We start from the raw sequence: 14810 nt of genomic DNA, 5'->3' as shown, positions 1-14810 counted from the left end.
AAATGTTTTGCTGGACACTTCGGTGCCGAGATATTCTTAGAAGCAAAGAATATCTTATGTGTTTTGCTAAACACTGGGATGGTGTCGGAATACTAATGTGTTTGGTATTTTTTGTGATGTATATTATTAATGTGATTGAAATGGCCGGCAAACAATTGGATATGATTCAACTAGTTTAAGATGGGCCCTAATTAAATAAATATAATAAATTATGATTTAATTTGTCTGATTGTATTTGTAGGTCTAATATGGGAGTTGATGGATTAATGGTTTGACCTTATAGCGTTTTGTTATTTGTTTTTCTAGTTGTTGTCATATATATCTATCTATCTATACTATATATAAAAGCACGGATGGGGGGGGGGGGGGGGCGAAAAGCACATTTACGTTAATGTCCTTTTCATTTAATAAATCTAACTGTTAATTAAAAACTATTAAAATATCATTAAAATTAGAGTGCTAACTAAAATAAACTACTATGCTAAGATAAATTATAGTACTAAACAAAATAAACTACTATATTGAGATATTTGTATAGAGTACTAATTAAAATAGACCACTTTAACTATTTAATGATTGCTATTTTAATTATTTTTTAATTGTATAGAATTCTAAATAAGATAAACTATTTCAAATAAACTGCTATTTTAATTTTTACTTTATATTTTCTATTAAAATTATTTATAATTATAAAATTTGAGAACCAATTAATTTTTTTAAAACAAGTAAAATAGGCATCTAAATTTTTTAATAAGATAAACTATTTTAAATTAAATTTTATTTTAAATTTTATTTGATAATTTGACGAATCACACTACGAGCCACGGGTGAAACACGTAAAGCGACCACTAGTAAATATAATTAGCTATGTTTTATTGAGTAGGCAGCTCACCCTTTACCACCTATTTTTTTCAGGAGTTAGACCACAATGGCTCATCTATTCACTACAAGAAATACTAGAATAAGCAGCAAGCATTTTTGCTGCTAATATTGCTAAAATTGTTACTATTAATATATAGCAACAAAAAAAATTTGTAGCATGTTGCTGCTAATAAAACGTTGCCTTAAGTAATTGGTAACAAAATTTATTATAAAATGCTGCTATAACTTAACTAATGGCAGCAACTTTTAAAATTAATGCTGCAAAATGTTTTTTAGCAGCAAAAAAAAATTAGCTGCAAAACAATTTGTTGTCAAATACAGAATTCCTTGTAGTGATTTATGTTTGTGAGTCAGTCGATTAGTCTCATTAGGTGGGACAACGGTGTCATCTGAAATAGATTTTGTTCAAGTATAAATTTCAATTTTTTTATGAACAATTAATTATTATTTTCAAAATTAGCTTTTAGCTTTTATGTTTTAAAATAGATATTTGTAAATTTAATGAAATTGTATTATTTCGAGAAGGGGGTTACATTATATCAGAGACAACTTTCAGCTTAAAAGTGATCCTGATGTGGTTAAATGGACTATGGCTGATAACAACAAATTTTATATTTCTAAGGCCTGAAAGGAGTTAAGATGTGAGTCAAATCAGGATAGATGGTACAAATTAGTTTCGAACAGGAATACTGTGCCCAGATTCAGCTTCATGCTTTGGCTTGCCATGAAGATGATAATGAACACTAAAAGTAGATTATTCAAGTGGGGAGTGGTGTCGGATGAGAATTGTGTCTTTTGTCATAATAATAAAGAAACTATTGACCGCTGCTTATATGAATGCTGCTTTGTGAGAAGGATTTGGGATAAGCTGCTTCCTATATGTGGTTGTCATGGGAATATTCACACTTGGAGGAGAATTATCAGCTCGTTTTGTATCAAAGCTTCAGGCAAGAATGCTTATGTTGTTATCAGAAGGCTCATTTTATCTACACTAGTTTACTATGTTTGGATATCCAGGTTTAATTTTTCTTTTTGATAATGAAGATCCAAATGTTGACTATATCATCAAAAATGTGAAAGTTGTGGTGTTGGATAAGATCAACTATGTGAATAAAAGCTCTCCCATCTTCAATGCCATCTGCAGATTACAGAGATTATCTAGCTAGCTTCCTTCAGGCTTCTGTATCAGGAGTTTCTGTTAGGTTTATCCGGCCATGAGGCTTTTGTAGGATATTAAACTCCCTGGATTACTCAAGTCTCAGGAAATTTCAAAAAGGTCACTAAAATCAATTTTCTTACAAAGTGGTCACTGAACTATACCTTCTATTTCAAAAATATTTCTATTGTTACGAAAAGAACACTAAATTTTTTGTGAACTACAAAAAAATCATTGGGTTATCCCTTTTATTACAAAAAGGTCACTGAACTATGTTCCTTTTTATAATTTTGGCTTGCCACGTAAGCAAAAATGTTAGGTTTTTACGTCGTTTTATATGGGTGAACCCTTTTGTAATAAAAGGTATAGTTCAGTGACCATTTTGTAAGAAAATTGACTTTAGTGACCTTTTTGAGATTTCCTGAGATTTCAGTGACGCAGGGAGTTTAATATCCGGCTTTTGTAACAGGGTCTTGTTTGTTTGTCTGTTTTGGTTGCAATTTCTTGAGACTTTTGTAATAGGACTCTTTTGTTGCTTTGTTTGTTTGTTTTGTTGATCAAGCCCCTATGAGGCTTTTGTAACATAGTGTCTTTTAACATAAATATTGTTATTTTTATTGTTTTATTATTTAATTTAATTTTCTTAAAATGAATTGTATCCATAAGAGCATATATATTTTTATCTTTCATAAATAATTGTTTTCTATAAATATTTTATAATTTATCATTTATAAATAGACATTTGTCATTTAAGATATTTTATTCTTTTTAGTTAGTTTTTTTTAAAAAAAATTATCTGTGTTATTTTATAAAGATTTTTTGTGCCATATCAATGATATTAATAGAACTTATAATTTATTATATAGTTCAAAAGCAACAAGTTATAGAATGTAATTTTCCCTAATTTTTAAAAAAATTATATTAAATTTGATTGCATTTCAGTTTTGATTGCTCGATGGTTGATTTTAACTAATGAGCTATTGAAAAGAAACTATTAAACAACTAAAATTCTATAATGAGCTACTTAGAAACTAAAAGTAAATAAATACAAATTAAAGTATATAATATTTTTAATTATTATAATAGTTGAATAATAATAATATCATATCATTGCATGAATTTGTAATGAATGACATTACAAAAAACTACTCAACATATAATTTTATTATCATTTATTATAAAAAAATAGCGTCATTTCTATATGTTTTCATTATTATATTCATATGTTCTATATATACTGTATAAAGTTGTTTTCATCTACAAAAATTTAACTTTTAAGAAATTATCTTTGATTTTTTATATTATTCAAATAAAAATATCATATGTTATAACATAAAATAAAATTAGAAGATAGACTACATTATTTTTGAAAAAGAAATAATATTTATTAAAAGATTGTATTTGTATTCAAACATCGTAAAAATTAACTCACCGACTAAAAACCAATCAAAATAAAAGCAAAATACAACTAGCATGAACATCAATTAAAGAGCAACAAATGAGCTACCAATAAGCTACCAATAATTAACCATTTAACTACCAATAATCAACCAAAGAGCAACAGTAACAAGCTATCAAAAGTAACTAAATAAAATTGATGAGCAATTAAAATCAATCAACAATCAACAAATATTCAATAAAAAAATATTTTTCAAGTATTGTAATACAAGATATTATAGAAATATTATTTCCTAAAATGTGTAATCTCTAGTTTCTAAATGTTTTTATTTTATATATCCGAAAAGTTAAAATTTAAAAAATATTTAACCAAAAAGTCAAATATATATTCAGAGCACTAAATTAAGTTTAAATCATCTATTTAGGTATTTTACCGAACATGTTATATACATTATAAGAAATTAATCTAGATGCATAATAAATAAAAATCTACAATGATATTATTTTATTTACTACAATTTTAATATAATCAATATTGAAGTTTACAATGTTATATTGGTGAATCTTTATTGAGAATGTATTGCTTTATTGATATTTTCTAGTAGTAATGGTTCATATCAACGAGGTATAACTCAAGTTATATAAACGTTGGATAACTTTCTGTTAAAATTATGGGTTCAATGTTTTTTAACAAACGCTCTTACTCTCCAATTATTAAAAATAAAAGAAATAGTTATGATTCATAAAATTTACTATATTATTTTTAAAATAAGTAAAATTTATTAAATCTATTTTAAATTCTATTAGAATTAAAAATATTAAATGATTAAAATGTGCAATTTTTTTTATATTATACTAAGATATTTTAAATATTTAAAAGAATATTAATAATATACATACAAAAATATTTTAATAAAATTAATATTTATTTTTATTTTTTTAATAATTATGAAGGAAGAGTACTTAGATAAGGAATTAAAGACACAAGTTTAGTATAATGATGTTTTAGTTAAATTAATATAACTTACAAAGTATTTTTATTTTTTAATAATTATTTAAGAATTTTAATATATAAAAAACAGTCAAATACGTTAAAAGATAAGTCAACTAATTTATTAGTATCAAACAAGATCATTATCTTCTATAAAATAATTTATTAGTTTATATATTATAGTATGGTGGCGCTTGAGCTAAAATTAGAGGCTTTCTATAATAGATGGACTAACTTTGTTCATATGTAATATAATCACAATGTATTTACAGTTGCAAAGATGAGAATTAAAAAAGCGTAAAAATGCTAACTTTTCATTTGAAGAGTATAAATGAGAAGCAGTGGAGTAAAACGAGTATATATGTAGATAACCCTAGAAATAAAGTTCACATAAATTTAGCAAAACTCAGCGAACCACGAAAAGAAGTTTATTCCAATATATTTCACTTTCACAGTACAATAATATTATAACGACAAATCACCTGCTTACACATTTATTATAGTAAATTATTCATTACAGCATTTATTTTCATTTTCATAGTTTTTTCTAATACGGATGAGGTAAAACGCATCAACACAAATCTATTTAGGATAAAGATAATGCATCCCTGAGCAGGAGCTGGTATATGAAATGGAACCTTAACTTATAGTGGTTCATCAGAGGCTTCAGTGCGGAACTTGAAGCAATTGGCACCACTGAAAAGACCGTCATTCTTTGCGGTGGTTTCTCTTTGGCCATTAGTGAGAGTGTCTGTCTGAGTGTAGGAGAAAGGAACATCGCAGAATCCAAGCGTTGCAACAAGAGTGAGCGTTGTCTTTGTCATGGGATTGACGCTTACGGGGACTGTTTTTGTCAAAGTGGTGGATGAATTTACAGTAGTTCCCCACTCGTAATCGCTCTCGGTTGTCTTGTTGATTTCAACGCTCTCTTCTGCAATTTCAGGAATACCAATCGAAAATTTGATACTGAAAGAAGATGAGGAGGAAGTACCGGTAGTGACGGTGTACATCGACTCCTGATTATAACTCATCGTCACCTCTAATGTTTCTGTTTCTTGAGTCATGTTTGTGACACAGGAGCGTGCTAATGTCATGATTGATTCATTATACACTCTCGCGTCGTCTAGCCGGTACTCCACATCATAAATCTCTCTCTTGTTCACTAGCTCCTCCAGCACCAGGTAGCTTTCTTTGTCAATAGTCGTCGCTGAAGACGCTGCAGCAAGACAGTCCACCGTGCCACCATAATTGGTTCTGCGCAAATATCTGTCGTTACCCTTGTTACGGAGTGCGATTGCGTTACCCTTGATTTTCACTGGCCAAAATGATGTTGCTGGATTGGAGTCGGACTCATCACTTGAGTCTGGATATATCCAATTTGGAATAGCCCCCCAGAATTTTCCATTGGAGTCATGCTTCAAGCGGATGCTTCCGTCCGGATTGGTGAAGATTTGCTCCCCAATTCTGCTATCTCCGATATCAGTAGCTCCAAATTCCATGTGTTCGTCTCCGTTCCCGCGGTAGAATAGATACTTGCCGTTGTCTCCCTTCACTGCCACATGTTTGGGCAGTATGACCAGCGATTCCCAGTCGGTGAATGTGAAGAGATCCCATCCATTTTTGTCCGGGCCAGACCATTGGACAGCTAAGCAGTGATCATTAGCAGCGCCCCCTGTTCGCAAATGGCAGAGATTGTTTCCGGTCTGAACGTGCTGGAAACGATATGTTACGCCATCTTTGAGCACAGGTTTAAACAGCGTGCACGACCATTTGGATTGGTCTTCCTCCACCGCATCACTTGCTGCGCCGATATAAAGCGTCGATGCGTCAATGCGAGCAACGTATTTGTTGTTATAACAGCATCTTATGTGGACTAAATCTTGGTTGCTCTTCGATTTCTCCACTCTGAACTTGGATAGGGGATCAAGAATATCATTTCCCTCGCATTTTACGTATTTCACATACTCTCCTTCTTTAGTATAACGCAAATACTTGTCACCGTTTGATCTCAACACAACAAACCGAGGAATCACCGGTTGCGCCATCGCGTTCTCTCTCTCTTCTGCAACTTAATAGGCGTGTATTTAGAGATTGATATATGTAATTTACTTTTCCTTAGTTTTTTCTATATCTTCAACCCACTCTGGCACCGCTATTTATAGGAAAACTATTGATTTTTGCCTCGATAAACTGTCTTATCCTTCAATTATTTCTGTATTCTATTTCACAACATTTAAAAAATAATCCATTTTTTCTCAAATCACTATCTTACCCTTCAATTATTTTTATGTCCTACTTTTATTTTCAAATCCAACTTCCAAAATGTAACGAATCATACATAAACTATAGACTATAGACTACATTTCAGCTATAACCCTACGGTTGTCTTAAATAAATCGAATTTTAGAATCCATAAGGTCAAATTTTTTAACTTAAACACTAATACTTAATTCGCTAACCCAAACACAGTTATGGTGCCAATTAAATTTAAATCTCCATGACCATATACTTTACAATGTCTTAAGTTTTTGAATATATAATTTTATTTATTTCAAAAATTATTGATGGAGCCGAGATGTATGAGCGGGTAATTTGGTTGTTTGGTTCCTTCTGTAAGACAAAAAAGAAGATGGATCTTGCAAACTGGCCTCGGATCCACTCTAATACTTAAGCTAGTAAGGGTATACTAGTAAATGAGTCGTGCATTAATTGTATAAAATGGTATGTGTACTTGTGTATTTATAAGCGAGCAACTTAGTCTTCTCATGACTTAACCATGTGGAATTTTATGGTATTTTATCACTAATTCCCCCCTCCCCCTTCTTCCCTATTATACCAATTTTACTTAAATATTTATGCCTAATTTTTGTGGGATGGGCTACTATTTGTCGAGTGGAGTGTGATAGTAGAATGGCTCTTTTTTCTGTGCTTGTCTAATAAGCCTATCATGTCTCATTTAATGTGTTTAGCACCTTTTCGGGTACTGCCGTCGTTTTGTTTCTCTTCCCAATTTGAAATTTTGCCTAAACCTTTTTGGTCTTCAACTTTTATCATTATTCGCTGCATTCTTTTTGTCTCCTTTTTTCCCCTATTTTTCTTCTCTCATTTATGTTATTTGTTTTTTTACTCATGTCTCAGAGTTATGCTAAAGTTGTTGCTATGCTGAAAAAGTATCCTTGTTCTTTACTGCTATATTCTTTAGTTACTTTTCGTGAATTTTACACCATACCCAATTATTGCGATGTATTCTTGGCTGATATTGGGATTTTTTCGAATGCTCCTCCTCCTCCCCGGTACTAGGTTATATTCGAGGAACAATTATTGGGTGGTCTTTGTTTCCCTCTGGATCCTTTGGTGCTTTGTTTTCTTGACTTCTAGGAAGTTTTGCTTTCTCAATTACACCCTAATGACACTCACAATATCATCTGTTAACGTTGTTTTATTTTTTCCATGGTGAACAGTTGTCAACGCTTAATTGATACTGAGTCTTTGTAACCACAAAACCAAGTATTGTCGACTCTTAATTTCAAATAGAAACCAAGTCTTAGCGCATTTTTTGGCCCTACCTGCTGCTTTCTTTTCCGTTACTTTAACCTTATGAAAATCCTCTCCCTGAGCGTCTAAAAGACCCTATTGAGGTATGGCAAACCGGATTTCGAATGTGAATCGGAAGTTAAAATATTCTTTAAAGCGGAAATAAGAATTTAAAAGGAGATAAGAGTTTAGAGGATCTGACACAAGAGATTTAGAGTGGTTCGGATCACAAATCGATCCTACTCCACTATCAAACAAAGTTTGATATTTAGAATCCACTAAATGAGATTCACAAAGAGTTTTCTAGCTAACTCCAAACTTAGTGCTTTATAGCTAAACACCAACTATGAGATTTTCCAAAACTAATCTCGAACTTACAAGTGTTGAGTTTTCTCAAAGTTAAACTCTAACTCACACTTGATTTTCTAAGGCTAATCAAGAACCTACAATGATTTAGGAGTTTACAAGCTTACTCCAAAACTACAACAAAACAAATGTAAATTTAAGATGTGTGTTTGTTGTTTCAAGGTTTGGAAATCATTAACCTTGCAACATTGCAAATGGGTTTATATTTTGCAAAGCGTTTTTCAAGTCAAGTTTTTAGCCAAATTTACCTTTTACCTACCCCTAACCCTTAGCCCTGTTACCACCCGTTTAAGTCCATTTGATAGTTGTCGGAAACCGAACTAAGTAGTGGAGTCCGGACTTTGAGCAAGCCTATGGTGACTTTACATGTGCATTTTGTATACACTTTGATCTTTTGTGCGAGTGAAATCTAATGAGGTATACGCCATTGCTTGAATTCTAGACCAATTATGCTATGTTTTGCTCAATGTAGCTTGTATCCAATTTGTTTACACGTCCCGCATATGATAGCAATTTCATAGTGTCAATTGTGTCAATAAGCATGCTTTCGTGATTGTAGTCTTAATGTTATCAAATTATTTCATTGACATTGCATTGATCATTTGTTTGCATCATCATTAGTTGTTATCTCGGGAAGCATTCATTCAGGCATTCATTGGTTGGAACATTATGATTGACATGTGTGCAAATATGAATTCATTAGTTGGCATGCGTCCTCGAGTAAGGTTCATTTATTGCTTGAGGACAAGCAAGGGGTTAGTGTGAGGAGATTTCATAGGAGTAAAATACTCCTATATCTAGAGTCGTTTACATTACATTTTGATACATTTTAGCACGTCTTTTGAGGCATTTTTGTGTCTTATTGTACGTGTATGCATTTCAGGAGGATTGGAGCGTAATGGAGACTATTTGGTCCAAAAAGCGGAAAGAACCAGCAAAGAATCGATTCGGCAAAGTCTTGGAGCAAGAAAGCGGTGGAGAGGCCTGTTTAAAGGAGGTCATGATCTGGACCTTGAGGGTCACAATCTGGACCTAGCATCAGAAATGTACCGAGGCAATCCCAGACAAGGAGGTCACGATCTAGACCTTGAGGGTCACGATCTGAACCAGTGCAAAATTAATTCTCAGCTTTCAAATTTTCATCCTCAAGATTTAGGCCCACTTCCTTATTTGGCCAAACACTCTTGTATTAGTTATCATTTTATTTCCTTTTTGAGATATACCACATAAACATCTTTATCTCACTTTGAGAGAAGGTTAATTAATTAGATAGATTGATTAGGATCCTAATTGATGACACCATGAGAGTGGTTAGAGATTAGGAAACCATAGAGTGGATAGTTAATCACTAATTGGCTTGTTAATCATGTTTAGTGCCACGAGAGTGGGTTAGGCTTGGTTGGTTGGCTTGTTTGTGGTTTTGTAGCTCTTTGAGACTCGAGAGAGCGGGAGTTATGCTTTAGAAACGCATATATTCACTTATCTTCTAACTCATTAATCCATTCTTTTATCTATCCAAATTTATCCCCGTATCCTTACGAAGATCATTGGTTATCCTTATCGCAAGCATAAACATTCTTTACGATCTTCCAGACATGCTGATCCTTGTAAGCACTGTTATATTCAAATCTTGTTGCCATACCTGGTACTTTAAATCTCTTCACATCAACCTCCTTTCGATACTACTTCCTCCTTTTAGTGAGTTTCTCACTATACGCCTCATCGTTATCCATCTTTTGGAACTTCAATATTTGACTTTAGTATTAACACTTAGGTTATAATTGGCGTTCATCTCTTATTCACCTTTATCTTTTCTGATCTATATCCATCTTGTTCCTTTAGCATCTTATTGACATCGTTCATCTTTCGGTCGTCAATATGCTTTTAGCATCTATCGTCTTAATCCGCTATTCTCCATCTATTTCCTTTCTTCAATCATCAATCCTAGTTTGGTTACTAGTTTCCAAACTATTTCTTTTTTCTATCTCGTGGTTTGAAGTTCACTTTTCCTTCCTATCCATAGTCATACTATTCTCATTCATTGCGTCTTTCTTTGATCCATACTGTAGATGTATTTCTTCATAATCTTTCTTTGACTTCTTATTCATAATCAATCATTAGGGTTAGTAGTTTTGGTGCTATAATCCTACGAAGCTCCTTTTTTGTATTCCATGTCTTTACTCTTATCATATTTATCGTCCATCTCCTATTACGCTTCTTGTATTCATCTTCGTATCTCTGTTATTTCTTGTTTTAGCACTCATTACGTCAATCATCGATAAAGAGTTGTAGTCCACTTCACCTGACTTCCTCGACGTGGTGCATTCTCGGTTGCTTGCATATCGTCTTATCGTATTTTCACTAACATCTTAACTACCAGTGAAGCCGATCTTATATTTATATCATCTTTATCCCTTTTGTTTCTATGTGTCCGTACCCACATAGGGCTCGATCCATCTAATCTTCTCGTCAACTCTTCACGTGATTTTCTCTTTTCTCTCCTCGTTCGCTCTTATCGAGTTCCACGTGACATACGCAGGTTATTCAAACTTTCTCTATATTGATTGCCTTAACTGACTTCTTTACATCCTTTCACGTATTTTAATGCACGAAGTTTCAATCATATGTCAGATACGTTCGATGCTATATAATGCATCTTAACCCTCCATATAGTGTCTACGTCTTCATTCAAGGATCACTATTAATTCTCCATGTCGATCACACTATGCTTGACTCTTTATTGATCTAATCTGAAATTTAAGGTTCGCCACTTCACAAACATCCATTACATTTATACCTCTCGTGCTTTACTAACCCGCTTCATAATCGCAATCTTGTGCTGGAAGTTCCAACTCCTAATTCACTTATTGCAATATTTATCGTTTATCTCTTGACCTTTCTTTCCATTCACTTTTATTAGGGGTTGATGTTAGCTTTACATAGCTGGCCAGATCTTATACTTTAAACTACTTAATTCCATGCCCCACACTTCATATTATCCTCGCACGTCTCCTTGGCTCGTCGCTTTTACTCGCATATATCCATCATTGATTTTCTCATAAAAATCACTTCTAGTCCTTCGTTTGACAATCCCCACGGTCAATCCTCAAGTAACCGTCTTAGGAACGTCGTGTTCCAATGTCAAATCGATCCAACGATTCATTTAAAAGATATCCTTGTTCTACTAATTTGACGATCTTCTGATATGGCGTAAAACTTGCGTCATCCATTCGTGGAGACCATCTTCCATCTTTAACATTTAAGCTACGAGTTGATCATTATATTCAACTATCATCTTTCGTGCTCCTATTGTCTTATCTCATGGTGTCCTAATCATTTCATTAAAGATTCAGGACATCATAGTTCATCGTTCAATCGATTACACCGTGCTATTCCCGTACACATTCGATCTTTTGCTTATGTCCTCTTATACACTTTTCCTCTTATCTCGTAATTTGACATCCTTGACATCTCGGTCAAAAGGGAGTTTACGTTATAGCTTATCACTAAGCGGATATGCATTACTATCCGAACACATATGCTATCCTGGTCGTATTCTAGTCTGTTAAATCAAGGTTAAGTTCATATACTAGAAGCATAAATCATATGTTCTCGCGACTACACGTGTTCGTTCTTCTCGTGGCCTTGATCGTAGCTCACTCTCGAGCATTTCACTTCTGTTACAGAGTTCTGGTCTAGGTATACTTACATTAAAAGAGAAATTCTTGAAAATTCTCTTCAAATAAAACGATTCATTTTGAAATTTAGCCCAAAATTCCATTCAAGTTTTAGCAAAATTGTGCACTAGGGTGATGACATCTCTCATCCCCAGAGAGTTGTCATAGGTCACCTTTTCGTCGGAGCATAATGCATATTGTGAGCGTTCAATTTTACACTTTATAAAATTAAGTTTTATTATTAAATATAAATTAACAATGTTTATATGTGAGAATAATTGAACTTTTGTCAAATTACAATTTACTTTCTCATTTTTTTTTCTAATTTTTATTTATTGCATGCGTGAACTTATTGTAAGTAATAATAGTCATTTATTTTTGTTAAAAATAAGGGTCATCAAATATTTTATTAATTTCAAATTAAAAATACAATGAATAAAAAAACAAAAATTTTTTTTTGAGCCCAACAGGCCTGAGCCTATAGCCTAAATCATGGCCTGCTGCAGCCTTGCTCAAGCCCGGAAAAACCTCCTGCTGTATACACCAGCCAACACCTGATCCTCTCTCTTTAGCTCCTTAATCTGCAAGTAAATGAACCTAACTCAGCATCCAATCAGACGTTAATAACCGTTCCTATAACCAATCAGAAATCTCCTATTCCTCTATATAAGGAGCACAACCAATAGCAAGAAGGGGGAGGAGAAAAATAGATACTCCCTCCGTCCCGTTTAAGAAAGGACATTTTCTATTTTTAAATTCAATAAAAAACTTAATTTTATGAATAGTAAACCACCAAAGTTGCAAAGAGTATTAAAAAAGGGGGGGGGGGGGTGGGCATACGAGAATACACAGCTTCTAGGCTTTGAAGTTTGCTTCAATTCATCTGCTTCCTTCTTTAGAATTTATCAATTTTCTATTTTTTTGAAGTCTCCCTGTCCAGCTAACTCCCTATTCTTTTTTTATTTGATCGAGTCGAATCGATTCAAACCCATATATATGGGAGAATAAAATTCAGAAGAGACCCATAAAAATGAGCATATAATAAACGTATCAAACCCCTGGTTCTTGTCTAATTGAACTAAATCACCCCTTTTCGATTTGAGTAAATCAAACAGAATAGGCAACACTGAGATGAGAAAGCAAGAAGTTTTGATTTTTGATAAAAAATAATAAAAAAAGAAAATACCCTCTTTTCATTTCCATTTCTTTGAGGAAATGACACAATATACCCTCGTCTCTCCAAAGTTTGCATAAATACTCACTACAAAACTTTAATTTCAAGTGTGCTTCTTTTTAGTTTTCTTTTTTCATTTATACGCTATTTTTCATTTGCTATCTTCTTCTCCAAATGATAGCCTTTCTAATATATTTTTTGGTGCTTCCTCTTTAACCCATAAATAATTGAGCAGATCCATTCTCTCGGAGAAGCAAGGACCCATAAGCACTTTAAAAACGAAGATGAACGAGCTGTGGAGGACGTGAAAAACGATTAAGATGCCGCCGCTGACGAAGATGCCGCGCCAACAAAGATGCCACCAACGATGATGATGATATGAAGGACGATGAACCTCCGTTGCAAATGGGAGTTAAAAGTAGAGAGCAGAAGTAAAAAGAAGATCTATGAGATTTTAAAATAGATCTTAAAAAATGTTAGAAAGATGAGATTACAATTTTTTTCTCTCTTTCGATGTCCAAAAATGAGTAGTATGGTGATAAAGAAAATGTACACAAAGAGAATGGATTGTCAAACAAAGAAGATAAAGAAGTAAATATTGCTGGGTCTTTTTCTTCTTTTGAAGGCAAAGAGCTAGCTTGGAAAATCTAGTTTGATTTTTTTGCTTTGGAAATTTTAATTTATTTCAACTACTTGTGGTCATTAATTTTGTCAGCCTTCTTGTTCTATAATACAAATTTATTCTAAAAGCAATTGCTAGAAAAAAAAGTGCATTATCTTTTTCTTTTTTAGATGCAGCGATGCTAGTTATGTTCAAGTATGAAAAACAACTCTGAAAATATAGTGATCCACTTATCTTAGTTTTAAAATTTAAATAACATAGATGTCATTTTAAGGAAAAAAAAAGAAAAGAGATCAAATACATGAGATATATGTCCAAATTTAGATGATAAATTTTTATATGTGAAAAATAGATATCGAACAACCAATGATCAACTAACGAGCAACCAAAAACAACCAATAAGCGTCAAAAGAGCAACCAATCAGCAACTGGCGAGCAATAAAAAAACAATCAACGAGCAATAAAAAACAACTGACAAACTAAAATCAAATCAAATTTAATTTTTATACATATCTCTTTTTATATATTTTGTTTATATTTTATAAACTGTTAACTTTGAAATATATTTATAAATTTTATCTTTTAATTTGTTTAATTTTTTTATAGAAAAAACATTATATTTGAGACGAAAAACACAATTGTTTTATTAAAAAAATTTTCAAGAAGTAACCAATCAAAATAGGTCACTGTTAAAATTTGATTGATAATTTTTTTAAAGAGTAATATAACATGTATAATAAAATAGGAATAGGTTTGTTACATAAATGAAAGAGCATGTGTTTGGTAGGGCACAAAAGACAAACAAAAATAAAGAGTACCTTTATAAACTAAAAGAGAAAAAAAATGTATAAATGCTATCTTTTTATATAAGGCGTATCATTGCTATATAAATCCCCTTATTCAAGTATTTTCGACAAAAGCCCCATTTCTTTTACAATGAGGGCCTGGATAGGCCTTTTTCATTTATATAGTTAAGCCTATTGCCATTTTAAATTAAAAATTGTGGTATC

At 32.3% G+C, this 14810-nt stretch overlaps 1 protein-coding gene across 1 annotated transcript; it reads right to left on the bottom strand.

Annotated features, from left to right (window-relative positions):
* Positions 1–5071: 5071 nt before the first annotated feature.
* Positions 5072–6472, bottom strand: LOC126672735 (uncharacterized). Its single transcript, XM_050366690.1, has one exon. The coding sequence runs from the start codon at positions 6470–6472 to the stop codon at positions 5072–5074; it is 1401 nt and encodes a 466-aa protein (XP_050222647.1).
* Positions 6473–14810: the final 8338 nt, after the last annotated feature.

This window comes from Mercurialis annua, linkage group LG3 (genome assembly GCF_937616625.2).
Source record: "Mercurialis annua linkage group LG3, ddMerAnnu1.2, whole genome shotgun sequence".
NCBI lineage: Eukaryota > Viridiplantae > Streptophyta > Magnoliopsida > Malpighiales > Euphorbiaceae > Mercurialis > Mercurialis annua.
This window is presented reverse-complemented; position numbering and strand designations above follow the sequence as displayed.